At 48.6% G+C, this 20,490-nt stretch overlaps 1 protein-coding gene across 1 annotated transcript in view; it reads right to left on the minus strand.

Moving 5' to 3' along the window:
* Positions 1 to 973: 973 nt before the first annotated feature.
* LOC119401430 (uncharacterized) overlaps positions 974 to 20,490 on the minus strand; it is a 40,985-nt gene continuing 21,468 nt past the window's right edge. Inside the window, exons 3-5 of the mRNA XM_037668229.2 lie at positions 19,314 to 19,396; positions 6,327 to 6,443; positions 974 to 1,216 (exon numbers count right to left, since the gene is read on the minus strand). Coding sequence (XP_037524157.1) covers positions 1,086 to 1,216; positions 6,327 to 6,443; positions 19,314 to 19,396 — 331 coding nt within the window. The 3' untranslated portion in view covers positions 974 to 1,085. The remainder of the gene's footprint in view (positions 1,217 to 6,326; positions 6,444 to 19,313; positions 19,397 to 20,490) is intronic.

The raw sequence follows: 20,490 nt of genomic DNA on the forward strand, positions 1-20,490 counted from the left end.
ATCCCCAAGCAAATGGACTGACCGAACGGCTCAACAGAACGTTGACTGATATGTTGTCGATGTACGTGGACATAGAGCATCGAACTTGGGATAAAATATTACCGTATGCAACGTTCGCGTACAATACCGCTGTACAGGAGACGACTCGCATGACACCGTTTCAACTTGTTTTTGGCAGAACTGTTACCACGCCCCTAGATGCAATGCTGCCTGTTGATCAAAATTCTGACAACGACCAAAATACCAGTGACTTCACGCAAAGAGCCGAAGAAGCAAGACAGCTTGCGCGACATCGCATCCAGCAGCAACAAGAAGCCGACGCCCGTCGTTACAATTTACGACGAAGAGACGTCAAGTATGCTCCTGGAGACCAAGTATGGGTGTGGACTCCAGTACGTGTACGTGGGCTCTCCGAAAAACTACTCAGACGTTATTTTGGCCCCTATAAAGTACTTCGCCAGCTTGGTCCTCTCAACTACGAAGTTGTCCCAGAAGAGCAAGTAGCATCATCGAGGCGGCGGCATCGCACCGAAATTGTGCATGTCGTCCGAATGAAGCCGTACTACGACAGACAGTGATCAATCAGACACCACTGCTGGACGATGTCTACTTTCGTCAACAGCATCATGAATGCTACCCTGGAAACTACCTCACAGCAAGCATCGGGACGATGCATTCTCAGAAAGGGGGTAATGACGCAACCTACATTCAAAGTACGCGCGCCGGACGTTTCCTACAACCTTTCTAGTTGTCCACGGAAAGAGAAAGAGGATTACCGGTGGATGCCATGGGCTCTGACAACACAGGCGCGTGCGAACGGACGGGACTCGAGAAGAAGAAGAGGTGTGAGACTCTGGTAGAAAAACGGTGTTCTATATAGAGACATTCTCGTTGTAACTACTTGTTTGCAGGGCACAAGTTCGCCCGAATTAAAAGTGTTTTCTTAAACTGTGCGTGACAATATTAAAAAAAAGAAAAAAAAACGATTCTGCAGCAATACGCCTTTATTTTTGCTTCCATGTTCCCACATACATATTATTTATTTTGGCAATGTCTACATCTACGTTAATTCCCATCTGCTGGCACTACTGGCAGTCTGTCTTCCATGGCTCGTCCTCTTCTGGAACTAAGTGCGGGCAGTGCTCAGAGTAAACGCTCTCGCACTTCTCGGGAATTCCTCCGGTCACTTTTGATTTTTTCATCACGAGCATACACACTGTGGAAATAAACGTTGAACAGTCAATGTCGGGCTTATGTTAAAACTACTGTGCGAATTCATTTTCTTGCGCCATGCTTAAAGTACAATTTCTGCGCTTTATGCGAAGCAGAGCAAGTGCTGCAGCACATGGACTAGAGTGAGTGCTGCATAACATCTAATTTGCAAATCTGAACGAACAACAACAATGTGAAGAAACAAACGATCATGTTGTTCGACAGGCCATATCCTTTAATCCGAGCACACGAAGACCAAGTTAGCTTGAAGCGATATAATCAATAAAACTTTCTGCTGCGGTTCATACTTTGTGGGAATCGCGCGCATCATCACACGATAACGACACGTGCTGCGCAGTAGGGTTGCGCGCGTCCCACAGATCACATACGAAAGCGCCAGCCGACACGATGCGCGAGGAGTTTGCGGCAGATTGGCGGGGTATGTGCGCGCATGCGTGAGACGGCCGGCGTGGCGAAGGTTGAGCGGTAAATGGCATGTGTGGTGGCCGTGAGGACTTTGAGGCCCGTATTCACAAACCAGCCTTATCCTTATCTTTTGCCCTCCTTTCCTTTTCGGCACCTTAACGCGTTTCATAAACAAACCTTATGCCTCAATTCAACCTTTCTTAAAGCTTATCGCCGTGATAAGGTGGTGTTCGATAAGGTAGCCCGGCAGGTACCTTAAGGCGCCACTTATGCGGCGCGCTATGGCCGATTACGCAAGACGCTTTACAATGTCATTAAGGAAAAGGTGACGTACGCGATCGGCGCCCATATGTGCAATTAACGCTGCTAGTGTTACGCAACCATCAAAATTCCATGGAAGAGTTCAGCGACGATGTGTTGCTGAGCAGATTCCGCTTCTCAAAGCGAGCTCTTCGAGTCCCCGGGCTTGCCGCTGGAAAGGGCCCCCAGTATTCCCGTGCCACCACTCCTTCAGCTGCTGGTTGCGCTCTGTTTCTACGGCGCAGGCACTTTTCAAATTGTGAATGGTGACTTCCACACTGCCCCTCATTATTAAAGGTGTGAAAAAATCAGTCAGGGTACGTTGCGGAAGCCGACGTGTTTCACTGCAGGATGGGATATTTTTTACCCATTTTTGCACTCACGTAGCGGCTGCTCGGTGTGCAGCCGCACCTCGCCCTTGCTGCTTTGAGCTACTCCCACGTTCTCATGTTGTCCTTCACTAACACTGCGTGCTGTCACAATTTTTCGCTATCACAATGCGACGCTTTCAAGTCGATGAGCAGCGCTGGATCTCCGCTCGAAAAGTGAAACCGCTCGCAACTTCACGCGCCCGTCGGTGCCCTCGTAGAAACGAGCGCTTCGTGGACCGGCGAGTCCGTCTCCGCATGTGAATGTGGCAGTGCGTCTGCACGAGCCACCGGTTGCTATGACAACGGTAAAACGTCAACAAAGAAAAGGAGCAAACGGCGCGGCCAGACGAGCCGAAACTTGCACGGGTATGCGTTCCTGCATTTTTCTTATTGTTTTGAGGAGCATACAGCTTTTGTTTCTTGCTAATAAACCAACAATGAGCCAGTAAAGGTTCATAGCCTCGCTCCCATGCTCGTTCCTTATGACGAGAAGGCCGCCTTCCGTAAGGCTGCCTTAAAACCGGATAAGGCGAGTTTATGAAACGCACTGTGACCTTTTCTTATCCTTACACTTTTCCCTTCCTTACGAAAGGCAGCCTTATAGCGTTAAGATAAGGTTGGTTTGTGAATACGGGCCTGAGTTGTGAGCTTAATTTTTGATCCTTTCTTGTACTAATAAATGTTTTTATTTTTTAGTTGTGAGACAGCGTTGCATTGCGTCATTTGGCCAGACGGCGAGAATCCCCACAACATGCAAGGGAAAATGGTTGCGCAAATTAGACAAGGATGCAGAAGATGCTGTTGCGCTCGTCCGTGTCTTCTGCATCCACGTCTAGTTTGCGCGCAACCATTTTCGCTTGCAATATAATCAGCAGCCGCGAAAGTTTTGACAACCGGCGAGAAAAGCTTAATACATGGATGCCACAGTAAGTGCACATTCCTGCCGTGTTAAGGCTACGTCTTTTTTTTTTTCACCTATGTCACTGCGTGAGTCGCATTAAATACTACCCGCTGAAAGTTTAACTAAAGCCTATGTTCCCAGGCTGCATGTAAATTAGCCTTTTTTGAGCGGTTGACTTGTCCCGCATGCTTTTTGATCGCGTTGATTCTTCAGGGATTAGAAAAAATGCCCTATATACCGAATTATACGCGTGTCACAGCAGGGGCGCTCCCTCAGTCCGCCCCCCCCCCCACACACACACATTTATTGCGACATCGTTAAAGAGCTCGTTTCGCAGAAATTCTGGTGTCGACTTCACCGTCGTTGTTTGGGAGTGAAAAATCAGCGTTGTCCGTGAACGAAAAATCGCGAAAGAAGCAAACAAAATAAATAATAAAAATCTTTGGTCCGATAGCGAATCGAACTTAGGCCTTCTGCGGGGCAAGCAGGTGTTCTACCACATATCCACGCCATTGCTGGGAACTGCTTCATAAAAAAAAAAAAGAACATTGTATGATTGTAATGTAGTGGGAGGAGTCTCTTTAACGCATGTGATATCGCGTGGCAAAAGCGTAGAATCACGCCAGGTGTAAAAACCTTGAAGGACGCTTGAGCTTCGCCTTCAATAGTAGAACGCGATAGCGTAATCCGGCCCCGTGCGCATCGCCTTCTCAACGGCTAACCTGACTTCGCTTCTCGGTGCATGCCTCAACCGTGCCGACGTAAGGAAACGAACGATTGTGCGGGAAAAAATTCGGCAGATGCCACGTACCGTGGGAGTCGATGTTATGCGAAGCATGCGGCGGGAAGATGACTGTGGCGTAATTTTTTTACTGAGCGAAACGTTACAAAATGACGCTTAAAGATTTCTATAAATTTTATACGCACACATATATGTTGAAGAGCCGCATACGTGTTATATTACTAGCTGTTTACAGTTGGGTAACGCTGCCAACGGCAACGTGGGTATTACCGACACCAGAAGCGGTAAGCTTATATTTATTGCTTATACTTGTCCCTTATGATGGCGAACGCACGCACGTTTCACGAACCCGCATGCATGTGTGGAAGAAGTTCTTGACAGTTCTTGAACAAGTCATCATCACCGTGGTAAGTGAGCACCAGCAGCTGGTCATGACTTGTTGTAGGATCCGGTCGTGATCGTGGTGACGAGGGGTCCATGTGTAGTGAAGTATGTGGTATAGTAGAGCTGTTGGAATTCGTGGATGCCTCGGTCATTTCGTCGGCAAACTGTCTGTCGAGGCTCGTAGGCCTGGATAGTGCTACGTAGACCAACATCAGTGGATGGTGTTTGTCGTATTCGTAGACTACCTGGGCGTATGTGGCCTTCGTAGCCTAGTCTACAAAGCGGCTGTCAATCAATCTGGCATCACCCTCGGTCAGCATGAGGCCATCGCGCAGCCTCATAAGAAATTAAGAGGACACTGCGTCGTTCTGGTGGACGAAGTGACTTTACGGTGCGGTCATGTGGATATCATATGTAACTTTCGTTAAAGTATTCCTCCGGGGTAGAGCAATGCTTCAATAAAGCTTGCTAAATCATAGGAATACAAACGTAATGTTTATTAGACTGCTATAAAAGCGGAGCCAACACTGGAACTACAGACGTTAATCTCATATGACGCCTGTATCGTAGGGGTACACATCGTAGGAGTATCATGTAGTGTTTATTGCTTTTTTGTAAAATTAGATAGCCAGCACCACAACCACAATTGACGTTGCACAGATATTACGCCTGCGTAGGCTGTTTTTCCAAACCAGTTTACAGACCTGGCGTGGCTCAGTGGTAGATTACCTGATTGCCACGCAGAATGCTTGGGTTCGATTCCTGCTGGGGTCCTAATTATCATTCTTTACATTCGTCGGGTAAACGCTGCCGGTGTCGGTTTTTCTTAACGCTATCGCATTTAAGTTACCAATGTCTGTTCTCGCCGCTCCTGGGAAAATATAAACGGTCAATCACCTGTGGCGCATACCCGTACACCGCGGCCCATGGTGAACGGGTACGTGCCACACGTGTCTGGAGGAAAGGGTTTGACGACGTACGCGGCAGGATTTTCACGTTATTCATGTCACGACCCGACAGTCACATTCGTCAAATCCTCTCATCCTCCCATGCGAATTTTCTTATACACCAAATTAAGGAGGCGATTACGACAGCACCCAGACGTAGGCGGCTAGATAGATAGATAGATAGATAGATAGATAGATAGATAGATACGTAGATAGAAACGCTCAAACTGCCAAAGCTTCGCTAAGAAATGCTTCGCATTTAAAAATTGGCCGTTCCAAACTATCCTGTAATGCCTACTGCAAGTACAGTCAAGTGTCCACTACGCCGCAATTCTTCCTTTTGCGAACCAGCGAAGGGCCCACTACGCGTTCGTAAAGCAACACGCGAACCTACGCAGCTGTTCAGTTTGCTGATGCTTTTGCGACTGATGATGATTAAATATGTCTGAGCACTTTGTAATAGCTGGGCCTTTAAAACACCATCCATGTGTGCCTACAGTTCTCCTGTCTTTTATGTGTGCTACATGAAAGCTTACTTGCAAGGATCTGTTACCAGCAGGCCCGCATCGCGACCCTAGTGAACCGCACGAGGGATGGTGATGTTCCTGCGGTGGTGCCGCCCTGGCGAGAGGTTGCGCGGGCGCACGAGCAAGAGCACTCGGTCTCTTTTGGGGCTTGGCGAGCGAGTCTGTGGTCATCTCTCGCGGGAGGTCCGTGGGGACATTTCTGTGGCTCGCACCCCCAAAATAAACTCTGTCTTAATATAGTGAGAACTAAACTGCCATATATGAAGAAAGTAAATAAAAAAATAACATCCGTGAGACAAATAATAATTTCTTAAAATCATTCATAATGATCTACCTAGCACGTTGTCGTCCCTTCCTATCAGTGTGTTTTTGTTGTTTTACGGCCGTAATGCATAAGGCATTCAAACACTTCGCACGTTGGGCCTGTTTCATTAAGTCCATTTAGCATTAAAGCTAGCGTATTAATTGTGTGTCATGTCAAATATATTCCACGGATTATGTTTCGGCTTTACTTACCTTTATACTCTCCGACTCCCGGAAACTGAAATGGCGTAACAAACAATGCGCAACCGCCGTCAAGGTCCTCAGTCATTAACTTGCTTACCAGCGTAGGTGCACCGGGGTAAAGTTGCTCTTGGGTAAAAAAGTTAAGGCATGCTGTTAGTATTCCGCCCACCTTAGGACAGAGATAGAAACCGCAGTCATTTACATATATTTCCAATCAATTATACATGCGATTAAATAGCAATACTCAGTCTCAGCTGTTTTTCATCGGCATTGTTGACTGCGTTGTTTCGCGACATAATGACATTTCAAATATAATGAATAATGGTTTATTTCCCTTGTGAGAAAGGAGACTAGGGACTGAAATCAATGCTTGTGCTCGACAGAGGTCCTTACTCCCTGTTTCATGGCAGTATTGTAGCATGCACAAGTTCCTTACAGATTGAAACAAACAAACCATGTGTCATGACCAACTGTTGGTGTAGAAGTGATGCTCACGAAAGTGTCACTTTCACACCTCATGCCTCATTTGGTGTACGTGTCAATCTCTGCTTTTCATAAAAATGTAGTATTTGTGTCCTATCATGAACTGCTGCTGAAAATATCTTTGAACAGAAACATTTTCTGGATATCAGAGCACTTTGACTTGGCCAGTCAGTACCAAATCATATGGGAGATTAAAATGGGACAAAAGGTTTACGATTTATGGCTTCCGTCATAACAGCCATGATTAATAATATGGCTGTTATGACGGAATAATATGGCCATAATAGTTGCGAATATAGTTGTAACTTATTTACAATATAGAATAATGCAGCAGTCAAGATGGCGGTTGTTATTTTTAGAACACCTTTTTAGAATCTCTTTACAGTATAGAATAGTCCAGCAGTCAAGCTGGCGGTTGTTATTTTTGGAACACCGACACGTCGTCTGCCTCTTCTTCGCACACCTCACCATAGTCATAGCTGCAACCCCGCTACAATATAACTAGTTGCGAACGTTGTATTGCACTATAAAAAAGAGTATGTGTGACTTCTATGGGGGAGTACTGAGTTGCCAGGTATGTGGCTCTCTTTAAAGAGACACGTTAACTCTCTTGTGGGTCACACGACTCTCCGAAGAGAGTGTAATGATCTCCAAATAGAGTTGACGTGTCTCTTCAAAAAGAGTCATATACGCGGCAAGCCAGAACTCTAAGAAAAGAGTCAAATGACTTTGTCTTTCTTAGAGTGTACTACTAGAAAATATTTGGGCTACTATCTGCTCGAACAGGTACTCATTCGTGCGAAGAGCAGTGCGGCCCATATATGATTTACCACGACACAGAGGAACTCAGTATACAACACCAGTTGCACATGCTTTCGTATGGCTGAACAGCGGTGGATTTTGCACTTGCATCTCTCCTTGTCAGCTAGGATTAATGCCTGTTAATGAGACGCGCAGCAATGTGCCGCTGTCTCACTTCAACTCACGTTGCTCGAACTGTTGAAGAGCAGTATTTTTGAAACATGTTTGGTTAGCACTCTACTGAAGTCGCGCATTCACTCAGTGCCTAATCTTTTTCCCCCCAGGTCAAGGAGCGCCATCAAAACTATTTCTCGGGGTGAGGTTCGGACCGTCCTTATGTATGTTCGGGCGTGTGTTGGTATGTGCTCGCGTATACATATTGAAATAGGGGTGTTGTACGTGAAGAAAGGGTCAGACGTTGCTCTGTGAAAGGCTCTTTATCAGGCAGGTCCGGCTACCAGCGAGCACGAGCGCGAGCGACAACCACAGTCACCGATTGTCGTCTTCCTCTTTCATAACAGCGGAGCGTCTGTCATTCGCATTCAGTACAATTATTCCCCGCGCAATAAGGAGCCATCCTGGCGACCTAGGGGCCAGAAAACACAGGTGGATCGTAGCACTGTTTGAGTCTGGACACGTGAACGATTTCCTGGCCACGGCGGCGATGGTCAGAAGACGGTTCCAGTGGCTCGATGAGGTAGTTTACCGGCGAAGTCCGCTGAAGTACACGATATGGACCGTGGTACTTGGGGACCAGCTTGGTGGAAATGCCAGGAGTAGTAGACGGCACACGCAGCCAAACGAGCGAGCCAGGATCGTAGGAAGTAGGGCTAGTGGACGCGTCGTGGTGGTGCTTCTGGCGCCCCTGGTCTTGTGTTTTGAATGAGCGTGCAAGTTGGCGGCATTCTTCAGCATATGTAGCTGCTTGGGACAGAGTTGTAGACTCTGAGGCATCCGGTCGGTACAAAAGAATAGTGTCCATACTACAAGAAGGCTCGCGTCCGTAAATGAGGAAAAATGGGGAGAACCCGGTAGTGCTTTGAATGGCGGTATTATAAGCGAAAGTAATAAACGGTAGTACTCGATTCCAGTTGGAGTGGTCTGACGAGATGTACATAGACAGCATGTCACCGAGAGTACGGTTAAAGCGTTCTGTCATCCCATTGGTTTGAGGGTGATAGGCGCTTGTGGTGCGGTGCACGACGCGGCACTCACGCAGCAATGCTGTGATCACGTCCGAGAGATACACACGACCGCGATCACTCAGCAACTCTCGGGGGGCGCCATGACGAAGGACGAGATTGTGGAGAATAAAAGTGGCCACGTCTTTTGCTGTAGACGAAGGAAGGGGTGAAGTTTCGGCGTACCGTGTGAGGTGGTCGACGGCAACGATGAAAGGGGACCATAGATGTTGATGCTGACGCGGTCGAACGGTCGGGCAGGGCATGGCAAAGGTAACAAGGCGCCGGCGGCGTGTTGAGGGGGAGTCTTGCGTCTCTGGCATGTGGAACATGCCCGAACGTACTGTCGAATGAAACGGTACATGCCACGCCAGTAATATCGAAGCCTGATTCGAGAATAAGTTTTAAGGAAACCTGCGTGGCCGCATTGTGGGTCGTCGTGGAACGTAGAACAAATTTCGGACCGGAGGTGACGCGGAATGACGAGTAACCACTTACGGCCGCCGGGTGTGTAATTTCGGCGGTACAGCACGTCTTCGCGAGTGGTGAAGTGCTCGGCTTGCCGACGCAATGTCCGAGAAGATGGAGAAGGGGTCCGACCAGACAGAACGTCTAGAATGGAAGCAAGCCAAGGATCCTGGCGTTGCTCGGAGGGCATGTCGGAGATGGTGAGGGCTGTGGTATCGCAGGTAGTATGTGTGAAGCTGGCAGAGTCAGGAGACAGGGGCGAACGGGAGAGGGCGTCTGCGTCTGAATGCTTGCGGCCAGAGCGATACACCACGCGGATATCGTATTCTTGGAGCCGTAACGCCCATCGGGCAAGGCGACCACTTGGATCTTTTAGTGACGACAACCAACACAGGGCATGGTGGTCAGTCACTACGTCAAATGGGCGTCCGTACACGTAAGGCCGAAATTTCTCTATCGCCCAAAGAATGGCAAGGCATTCCTTTTCGGTGACAGAATAGTTGCTTTCGGCTTTGGTAAGACTTCGGCTTGCGTAGGCAACAACGTACTCTTGGAAGCCATCTTTCCGTTGCGCAAGAATAGCGCCGAGCCCGACACCGCTAGCATCTGTGTGGATCTCAGTGGGTGCAGATGGGTCGAAGTGTCGCAGAATAGGAGGTGACGTGAGGATGCGGCGCAGTTCCTCGAAAGCGTCGTCACAAGGGGAAGACCACGCCGAAAGATCACTAGAGCCAGCGAGGAGCTTGGTCAAAGGAGCGATGATGGCAGCGAAGTTGCGGACAAAGCGCCGGAAATAGGAACAAAGGCCGATGAAGCTTCGAAGCTGTTTCAGGGTAGTTGGCTTTGGGAACGCTGAAACGGCTGTTAGTTTGGTGGGATCAGGGAGAATACCGTCCTTTGAAACCACATGCCCTAGGATCGTAAGCTGCCGAGCGGCAAAGTGGCATTTCTTCAGGTTCAGTTGCAGTCCCGCGGCGGAGGGGCAAGCAAGAACTTGCTCGAGGCGGGTTAAATGGGTCGCGAAATCGGTAGAAAAGATGACAACGTCGTCTAAATAACAAAGGCAAATATTCCACTTGAGGCCTCGAAGGATCGTGTCCATCATACGCTCGAAAGTGGCAGGCGCGTTGCAGAGGCCAAAGGGCATGACTGTAAATTTGTAAAGGCCGTCGGGCGTAACAAAAGCCGTTTTTTCGCGATCGGCCTCCGCCATGGGCACCTGCCAGTAGCCAGAGCGCAGATCTAAGGAAGAAAAGAATTCTGCGCCCTGTAGACAGTCTAGGGCATCGTCGATGCGCGGTAGAGGATAGACATCCTTGCGCGTGATACGGTTGAGACGGCGGTAGTCCACGCAGAACATGATGGATTCGTCCTTTTTCTTCACCAGCACAACTGGAGAGGCCCAGGGGCTGCTGGACGGCTGAAGTATTCCACGCTTGAGCATATCGTCTACCTGTTGATCGATGACACGGCGTTCGGAAGTCGACACACGGTATGGACGCTGTCGCAGTGGTGCATGTTGACCGGTATCAATACGGTGGATAACTGCTGACGTTCGACCTAAAGAAGGCTGGTCGTGGTCGAAGGAGGCTCGAAAACGCTGGAGGAGTTGGACAAGCTATTTCTTCTGCACAGGCGTAAAGTGGGAATCGACGGCTTTGCAGAATACGTCCATAGGAGCAGCTGTGTCAGTTGCAGAAGTGATGGCACAAGGCAGTAGTGATGCCGTGGTCTCCAAGTGTTGTATCGTCGAAAATGTCAGCAAAAGTAGTAAGGCTCCCCAGACATTCGCCGCGTAGTACAAGAGACGGGACAGCAGAGACGTTGCACGCGTAAAGTGCCGCAGACCCATTGCAAAGTTTGATGACGGCAAACGGGAGGATGAAGGTTGGGTGACGCGCACTCGTTACAGATGGCTGGAACAAAACAGTAGAGTTAGTGGCAGCAGGCAAAAACACAGGCACTATGACGGCGGACAAAGGCGCGATGCGGACGTCAGCTGCTGCAAACACTTTAGGGGGACTGCGGTCGTCGAGGTCAGGGCACGGATTCGACAACGTGAGTTCAGCACGAGCGCAGTCTACGAGGGCCTGATGGGTAGAAAGAAAATCCCATCCTAGAATGACGTCGTAGGATGATCGCGGAAGAACGACAAACTTGACGGCATACCGAACATCTTGAATCACAACACGAGCTGTGCACTGAGCGGAAGGCGTGATGTAATGGGATGTCGCTGTACGCAGGGCAAGATTCGTAAGCGGTGTGGTCACTTTTCTCAAACTGCGGCACAGTTTCTTACTAATGACAGAAACTACGGCTCCTGTGTCGACAAGTGCACGTACGGCGATACCTTCTACTACTATATCAATTTCCTTGGGCGGATAAAGAGGAGGTCTTGGAGAGTTCGACGACAACGCAGTTCTTGCCTCCGGAAATGCGGCTGTCAGTTTTCCTCTCGTGCGGGGCTAGGTCGTCGAAGCATCGGGGAGATGGATCGGCGACGGGGCGAAGACGAACGGCGTGAGTCGAAAGGGCGTCGAGGGGAAAACGAGTCAGCGACAGCCGAAGAAAGTCGTTGGGAATGCTGGGCAGCCTGATAATTGGAGGAAGGCACACCGTCCTGAGACTGGAAGCTGCGACGTCGACAGTAACGGGCTATATGCCCTGCCAAACCGCACGCGAAACATATCGGCCGATTATCAAAGGTGCGCCATGGGCTAACGACAGAAGGTCCGGAGGGCGAAGTAGGGTGGGGTACCACCGTGCGTGTGGGCGGCGGCGGCGTCGTGTAGAAGGACCCGGTGGCCCGGTAGGCGCCAGAAACAGATGGAGCCTGTGGTCTGGCAGCGACGGCCGCGTAAGTCAGCGGTGTAGTTGCAGGCGGTGATGGTGGTAGTGCCTGCGCGACTTGCGCCTGAATGACCTGACGAAGACGTGGTTCCAATGATATCACTCGTTCAGGTAATTGGGCGACAAGGGAAAGTTGACGCGCAACTTCCTCACGGATGAACTGCTTGATCTGTGGCAGTAAAACGGTGTTGTCAGCAGCGACGTCATCGACAAGGGCGAAAACCTCAGCTGTAGCCTCGGCAGCGTGGCGCGTCGAGACACGCTGCTTTCGCAACTCGTCGTACGACTGACAGAGTTGGACCACGTCAGCGACAGTATGAGGGTTCCGATCGACAAGCATCTGAAACGTGTCGTCGTCGACTCCTTTCATGATGTGCTTTATCTTGTCCATTTCGGCGAGAGATGGGTCGACGCGCTTGCATAGGGACAAGACATCTTCGATATAGCTCGTAAACGTCACGTCCCGGCGCTGGACTCGGCTACGCAAACGCTGTTCCGCGCGAGGCTGGCGCACAGCGGGACGACCGAAGACCTCGGTGATGGTTGCCTTAAAGGTCGACCAGGTGGTGATGTCAGCCTCATGGTTTTTAAACCAGAGGCTGGCCACATGAGCTAGGTAAAAGCGCACGTTGGTGAGCTTGTCGCAGTCGTCCCATTTGTTGGAAGCGCTTACGAGTTCGTACTCGACGATCCAATCCTCGACGTCGTGCTTGTCATTGCCGTTAAATACGGGCGGGTCGCGTTGCCGTTGCACGCCAGCACAGAATACTGTCGTCGCGGCAGCAGCTTGCGAAGGACCAGGTGCAGTCATGTTGAAAGGCGATGGTAACGTCCGATTGCGAAGTTCCAGGATCATGGGAACCCCGCCTCCTCCACCACTTGAAATAGGGGTGTTGTACGTGAAGAAAGGGTCAGACGTTGCTCTGTGAAAGGCTCTTTATCAGGCAGGTCCGGCTACCAGCGAGCACGAGCGCGAGCGACAACCACAGTCACTGATTGTCGTCTTCCTCTTTCATAACAGCGGAGCGTCTGTCATTCGCATTCAGTACAATATAAAGATTAACGTATAAATGTAGAATACAAGATGTAAATATTTTGGAGGGGGCGGTGTTTGAACTCCCCGAACCACATCTCTGGCTATGCCGCTGCCTGGTATACATCATTTCGGCTGCTAATAAGTCATTAGGATTTCTTAGGCGACACTTATGTTATACTCCACCACATGCCAAAATGCTAGCATATAAATCATTTGTCGGATCGAAGCTTGAGTATGCATCTTCCATCTGGAGCCCCCATCAAACATAAATCATAAATGACCTCGAATCGCTTCAAAATGGGGCTACCAGGTTCATTCATTCTGCATATTCATATGACATCAGTATCTTATCCTTGAAGGCTGGAACGGGTTTGCAAACGCTTGCCTTCCACCGAAAGGTTGCCGCCCTCTCTCTTTTTCATATGTTTTATTTCAGTTCACTGAATCATCCACCGTACTTCACACCCTCTTCACACATATCTCATTGCACTGGTCGTCCTCTTCAAGTCGCACTACCACGTAGCCGGACCATTACATTCCAAGCCTCCTTTTTCATACGAGCAGCAAAAGACTGGAACGGCCTTCCTCACGACATTTCTGCCATGACTAACCCATCTATGTTTTTGAAGCTATTGTATACTTTTAATAGCGCACTTGTATACTTTTAATAAACACCACCCCTTATGTAATACCCCTCGATGGAGGTAGAAATAAAGTGAAGTGAAGTGAATTTGCCTGGCTATCCGAAGCACCTATTCAGGGCGGTTTCAGAGTTGCTTCACTGAATCTATACGAAATATAAGAAATACAGCACGGAAGCCAGCGCACGCAGACGAATAAAAATGTAACATTGTCGTTCTTCAACCCAATTACAGTGATTGAGTTGTCTGGCGCCGTTTTATGATATGGGCAATAAAACCCCGTCACTAGCACTTTAAACCACGATTGTTTCATTAGGTATTAGACACCCGATTGGTCCGTGGTTGTACAAGTCGGCCGGTTCAAGTGGAAGGAAGCTAGGCAAATGAATGTTATGCCCACTTAAGCTATTATATACGGAATGATATAATTTGATTTTGAAAAAGGTACTAAACTACCGTTTATAGGCACCCCGGGACATGTAAGGAAAAACACACCGGACTCCGCACCTTAGCGCGTCCCTGACGGCTAGTTAACTTCACCCCGCAGTCCAGATGAGTTGAGGGGTTGGGGGGCATGATCGTCAGCTTAACGTGGGCTTGAGTTGGCCAATAAGTGAAAGCTACATTAAGTGACTGTGCCTGTGGAAGCACGCCTTGGTGTTTCGAGGTGTTTGCCGCCGACCAGCGGTCCAATAGGACGCTTTTAACAAATTATTTCCTTGTTTTTACAGAGAAGCTACACATGGCTAGGTTCTGTGGACAAACGACACGTAGAAAAATTTTTTGCCCTGTTCCCCTCGCCGCTGCCAGGGAGACACAAAGTGAGATGATAATTATCGCTGTTAGCAGCTGAGTTAACTAAAATTGAATAAATAACTTTTTATTCACGGGAGTGAATGGGTATGTTTGTATTGAAAAGTTAGGAACAGTCGTGTTTCTACATAGTTAAGGTCGCGGGATCGAATCCAAGGCTATGTCGGCTGCACTTTCTTTGGAGGCGAAAATGTTCGAGGTCCGTGTACTTAGATTTAGGTGCGCGTTCAAGAACCCCAGGTGGTCGAAATTTCCAGAGCCCTCCACTGCGGCGTCCCTCATAATCATATCGTGGTTTTGGGGCGTTAAAACCCATATAATAATATTAGTATTATTCTACACAGTTTCACTTGGCAGAATTCTGGAATGTCTCTGCTCTGAGATATACGCCTCCAAATTTTATTTGTCGTTCGCATGATTACGCATGAAAGAGAGGGAGGATCGGGGTGAAGCTCTTCCCTGGTGTGACGCAGCTGTTGAGTTCGGTTTCGGGTCTGTCAATGGGGCGGAGGCATAGGCAAAGATGATAACTCTTCCCCTTCCCATCTCTAGTGGCGAAATAAAAAATCGAAGAACCCGGAACTACTGTCGTAACACGCTACCGCAGAGCCTGTAACGATGGCGGAAGCTGCCATGCCGAGATGGATCAAGCGCAGAAGTCAGAGTCCAGTGTGTGTGCGTAATGGTGACTAGACGTGTGGGCATGGTCCTTGCCTTGGCTACGCAAATAAGGTGACTCATGATAAACTCGCCCAACCTTTTACGTTATTAAGGTGACTGCTGATTGCGAAGTATTGCAAGTTTTATTGTAATCAACTGCGCCATCAACAAGAGAAACAGTTTTAGCCATGCTAACGAATTTTAATTCTGCAACTTTACCATTGGTGTCTTCATGCACAGATCTCATTTTCCTGTGGATATTTTCGCTCACCAAGATGTCAACGCCTTAAGAAACTCCCCTCCACAAAAACGCCAAGCGTATACCACTCTCGCGTCGACTCGGTATCTCTGCGCAGTAATTCTGGACGGATGCTCGTACAGACAGATATCCAGTGCTTCATATCATTAGCGTCACTGCGCTCTGTTGCACAAACTCGATATTCAACGGAGCCACAAAGAAAAAAAAACGTTGAGCGGAGAAAGGTGAGAAAGGGTATCTCGGCGGCCAAAGCATAGGCCTTGCGCGCTCAATCCATTGTCGATTAACTTATGCCCCACCAGCTCTTTGCCTAGGCGGAGAAATGTGCTGGTGATTGTGCTTTAACCATGCTTGACGCGGGTCATTGAGGGAAAGATAGGAGACAAAGCCTCTAGGTTGTCCTAAAAGAAGTAAAATCGAATGATCCTGTCCTCGGGTATGCCACACCACATATGCACACTCCAGTGAAATTGACGCTTGTGCTGCCGCAGTCAGTGTTCATTTCATTGGTACGATTAATGGATGTTGTGAATATTCACGGTGACACTGTGGCGAAACACAGCTTCATCAATCCAAGTTATTCTGTGTCAGATGCCTTTTTCTTCCCAATTTTGGTGACACCCAGATTGAAGAAGTGAACGCTCCTTCGGAATTCCGCCTCATTTAGGTCCTGGTGAAAGTAATATGATAAGGATATAACTTATGACGCCAATGTTTCAGGTAAGCAGGTAGGGATTCCCAGGCACGAGTAGAACCTTGTTACGGAGATTCGCAAACTCGGTGTGCGACATGTGCGCTGTTTTTTGTTGTGCTTTATCGACTTCCTGCTTGTTACGGAAGTTGTGATACGCGTCGTCTGCAGCCAGCTCCGTCCGGTTGTTTCCACCATCAGTTGTAGCGACGCAGCGATGGCGAAGTGTAGGGGAAGGAACATTCGCTCGCTCGGCGAGGCGGTGGCGCCCTCTCTTGCGCGACGCCGGAGTCAACCGCAGGTTTCAGAAACGTTTTTAGCAATTTTAGTGAATTATTGCGATTACTTCTCGGTCATTTGCGTTAAATATATTATTTTAGGCTTTGTTCGTTCATTTTAACCAGGTTTTGAGCATTGCTAGCCTTGTTATGGCCTGTATTGAGCGCTTTACTGTGAGCGTGATCACGCCACATGAGATGCATGGATGGACGACAAGCCGGGCTCCTGAAGTGCTCCGCACTTAAAATTTTTCGATCCCGTCGAATCACGTATTCTTGTTTCTTGTCGCAGTGGGCGGCTTCACACGTTAGCATGAACTCTCACCAACTTTCCCAGCTTTTAACTTTTGCTGGACTAAAATAACATGCTTTAGAATAAAAACCAGGAGTCGGATATCTCGTAGCAGAGATATTATAGAAGAATTATTTCAAGTGCAACTGTATAGAAACACGACTGGCCCTCACTTTTCAGCACAAACATTTCCACTTGCTGCAGTTAACAAACATCTAATCATTCAATTTTTGTTAATTGGGATGATGATAGCAATGCCACACAACTTATTTGCGGAGGTGGTCTTCGCGTGCCTCCCAGTGGCTGATTTTAAGAAAGCCATAAAGCTTAATTTTGAACACCCGTGTAAAGTGAGTATTAGTGCGCTTGTGAAAATTAGCGCAGTTTGCACGAAGTCCCGAAAGGCTTGGTCACAGCAGATCTGGTGGGCACCTAGTTGGCCCTGGCCTGGCTAGATTTTTATCCTCTCACGTGTCTCTTTCCCACCCTTTGCTATCCTATACAGTACTTGGCTATGCGTGCTCCCTTTTTTAAAGGGGTCATGAAGCACCCCTTGGGCTGATTGAAAAAACACATCCTGCGGAAAGCTGACACGGCTATGAGCTGCTCTGCCAAATATTACAGTCGTGCGCGCCGCGTAATGGCCACGAGCGGAGCGCGAAGTTGCCGTTTCCCCAGGCACCCTCTTTTCAAACAGAGGCCGGTTCTCACTCTCGTCGGTGGGCGGGGCGTCTGTCCGCTGTACGTCGCAAGAGACATAGCATGCTTATTGGCCGATAGCCGACGTAAATCGAGAGCGGCGTTCGGATCAGATGCGCTTCTTGCCGCGGGGTGCCGCCACTTGCCGGCGCCGCACTCCTCAGTACACGGTAGCCGCACTCGCGCAAGCGAATCACAGCGGGAGAGCGATCGCGTTTCATGACGCGCGCTGGCGTAACTTCTTTCCCCCATGCCATCCCTTCCTGTCTAGCTTCCAGTGCGCTCGTCGGCACGAGAAAAGAGAGAAAGCGCTGGGAGCGTGCGCCAAACCCCCGTAACTCCGCTGATTCTTGACGGATTCGAGAAATTTTTGTGGCAATCGATTCGGGAGGCAGTACACTCTGATACTGAGGCCATTAGATCATTACTTGGAAAAGTGGTTCATGACCCCTTTAACAGCGAAAGTGTTTAAACCAGCCGTAAGAAGTGCGCGTTTCACGAAAAGTCAGCCGCGCCGTAGCCATGACAACCATCGACGCCGCAGCTGCTAGAACACCTGGCATAACCTTGTGACGTCGTGCCAAGCCGCGCATGCGCAGTAGCGACAACCACGCAGCTGCTACCGCTGAGCCACGCCGAGCGACGCAGACACATCGCGCAACCGAGTTGCAGCGCGCTTCCGCCGCTCGATCAGATACAGGCGTGGGACGCGCAAAGGAAGTACGTACTCCCGAAGAAGAAGCAGCGCATCGTGAAGCGAGGCTTGTCGATTTACGAGAACGGCTACGGCAGCGACGAGCAGATCCTACGCGGCATGGGAAAGGGAGAACAGAAGACGACGAGAAGATAGTGCCGATCGCCGTGAGTGGAATGGTGCGCGTATGCGAGCATCAGGATGCAGCCTACCGGAAAGCCGAATACGAGAGGCGCCGTGCTCGTGGATCTGCCGGTGGTGCCAAGTTCAACCTAGCTGCAACGAAATTCAACCTAGTGGCAGCCACGAAACATCATAAAATCGGCCAGCTGCGCTGTGCCTCAAGCCTTGCGCGGCCGAGTGCAAGCTTTCGCCTTTTTTAAATCTTGTTTTTTTTTTCTGAGCCTGTGCCTTTTTTTAATCTCTTGCTCTCTGTCTATTTGTTTCTCTTTCAATATTTTTATGTATTTCTTCCCTTTCTTCCTCCCGTTTTTCTCTGTGTCTTTCTATGTCTTTCTCTCTCCCTCTCTGATCCACACTGGTCCACTAAATTTAACAACGGAACACACGAGCGGAAAACAGCTATTAGGGGCCGCATGGTTCGGCTTTTCTTGTAACCGTCTCTACAGAGTGCTTGGGCGGTGGCTGAGCGCGTGCCGGTTCATGATGATAATTTTTTTATCTACGACACAGGGCAAACCTCGACCATAACAACTCTACCGTAAAAGATCCCCGCACCTCATTTTCTTGCACCTGTAGCTGTTTATCCTGGTGAGTTAATTATGTCTGTGAGAGAGTTAGTTGACAGGTTTGTCTATGTGCATCCAACTATGCTGGAATTGCGTGAGGCTACATATGAGAAGCTTTCAATTGATCCTTGATCCCCACTCGTATTATTTCCTTATTGAAGGTTCTACTCTCGAATTGTTTTGCTGCTGGTGCGACACTATCATGACTATGAAACGGCTTAACGAAAGGACAAGCAACACTGACGATGAAGAAGACACGAAGACAAGCGCCAACAAGCACCCTTACCAACTCGCTCAACTATCAGTGCCATACTATCACGCGTAAAAGTTCCTTATTAAGCATCTCATCCGATGCACGATTGCTAAAAGATACGAAATCTGGTAAGGAAAAAAAATATTACCGTTCAGGTATTTGTAGGACACGGCGTTGGGTTTTTCGTGGCCGTCAGTTGTTTTGGTGGTCATATCGACTTCCCATGTTATGCTGCAAAATTGAAAACAAGGGAAATATATCATCATGATGTATGTGGTCTGTCTTTCTGATATCGCTATTGAGCGTCCACTATACTTCATCCAAATACTGTCAACGCGTCAGCGGTTTGTATCATAAGCTTGGCGGATAGCACGAACTCACTTAATCTTGATTGTGTGAAACGCTCGTTCTGCGTACTACTTCATGCGCTTTAGATTTTCGCACCGCCTATCAATATTAACACGTGCGCGGTAGGCCTTTGCAGTGTCCCTAGCAAGATACATTAAAACATTGTGCCAGGAACCTTCGATCTTTATAGAAAAAGGTTAAAGAATTTTCGCAGGAATTTAAAGATAACGACAGAGCATTAATATATACTTGTTCTACACTCTCGAATAACAATTTATCCTGCATCGGTGCACTTTATTTGGGTTAGCGTCGTTCTGAGTTTCTGCGCTAAAGAAGAAAGTCCCATCAAGGCGATCTTTGCAAGATTGGGGAATGGCGCATATAAGCAAAGGAAGATGATGTTCCTTATTGGCACCTTATGACGCCGTGGTCATAAGCTGCTAGGTGATGCTAGATGGCTTTGTCATAGTAACCCGGAGCCGAATTCGCAAGACTTCTTTTTCTAATTACGTTTTCCTATCGATCAATCGGCTTCGCTAATGATATGCCCCGAATCGTGATTTGCTAGCTAAAATATTCTCTTACGAAATGTTATAGCATAAGACATTTCCGGGAATACTGGTTCAGGTATTACTTATCTATGGCAGTCTAGCATCCTGGAGATCAATTTCTTTTCTGTTAATACCGTTTGCTACTTCTATAATGTACAGTTATTTACACTTCTAAGGACTGGAGTTCTATAAAACGATCCACTGCTTTTTTCAGAGTGAGCGGTTATGAGCTCACAACAGCAGCAGCCAATTTTTGTGGTAGTCTTGTCAACAGCCGCCAATTCAGTGTCAGTCGCAGCTATTGCGCACAATGAGGAGAACAAGTTCGAGCCCTTCCAACTTTTTCTGAAGAGGGAAGACCAGCTAAGCTGGGGAAGCGTCCGGACGGTGAGGCGTCGCGCACGTGTTTGGCTTCACTTGCCGGAG

This window comes from Rhipicephalus sanguineus, chromosome 8 (genome assembly GCF_013339695.2).
Source record: "Rhipicephalus sanguineus isolate Rsan-2018 chromosome 8, BIME_Rsan_1.4, whole genome shotgun sequence".
NCBI lineage: Eukaryota > Metazoa > Arthropoda > Arachnida > Ixodida > Ixodidae > Rhipicephalus > Rhipicephalus sanguineus.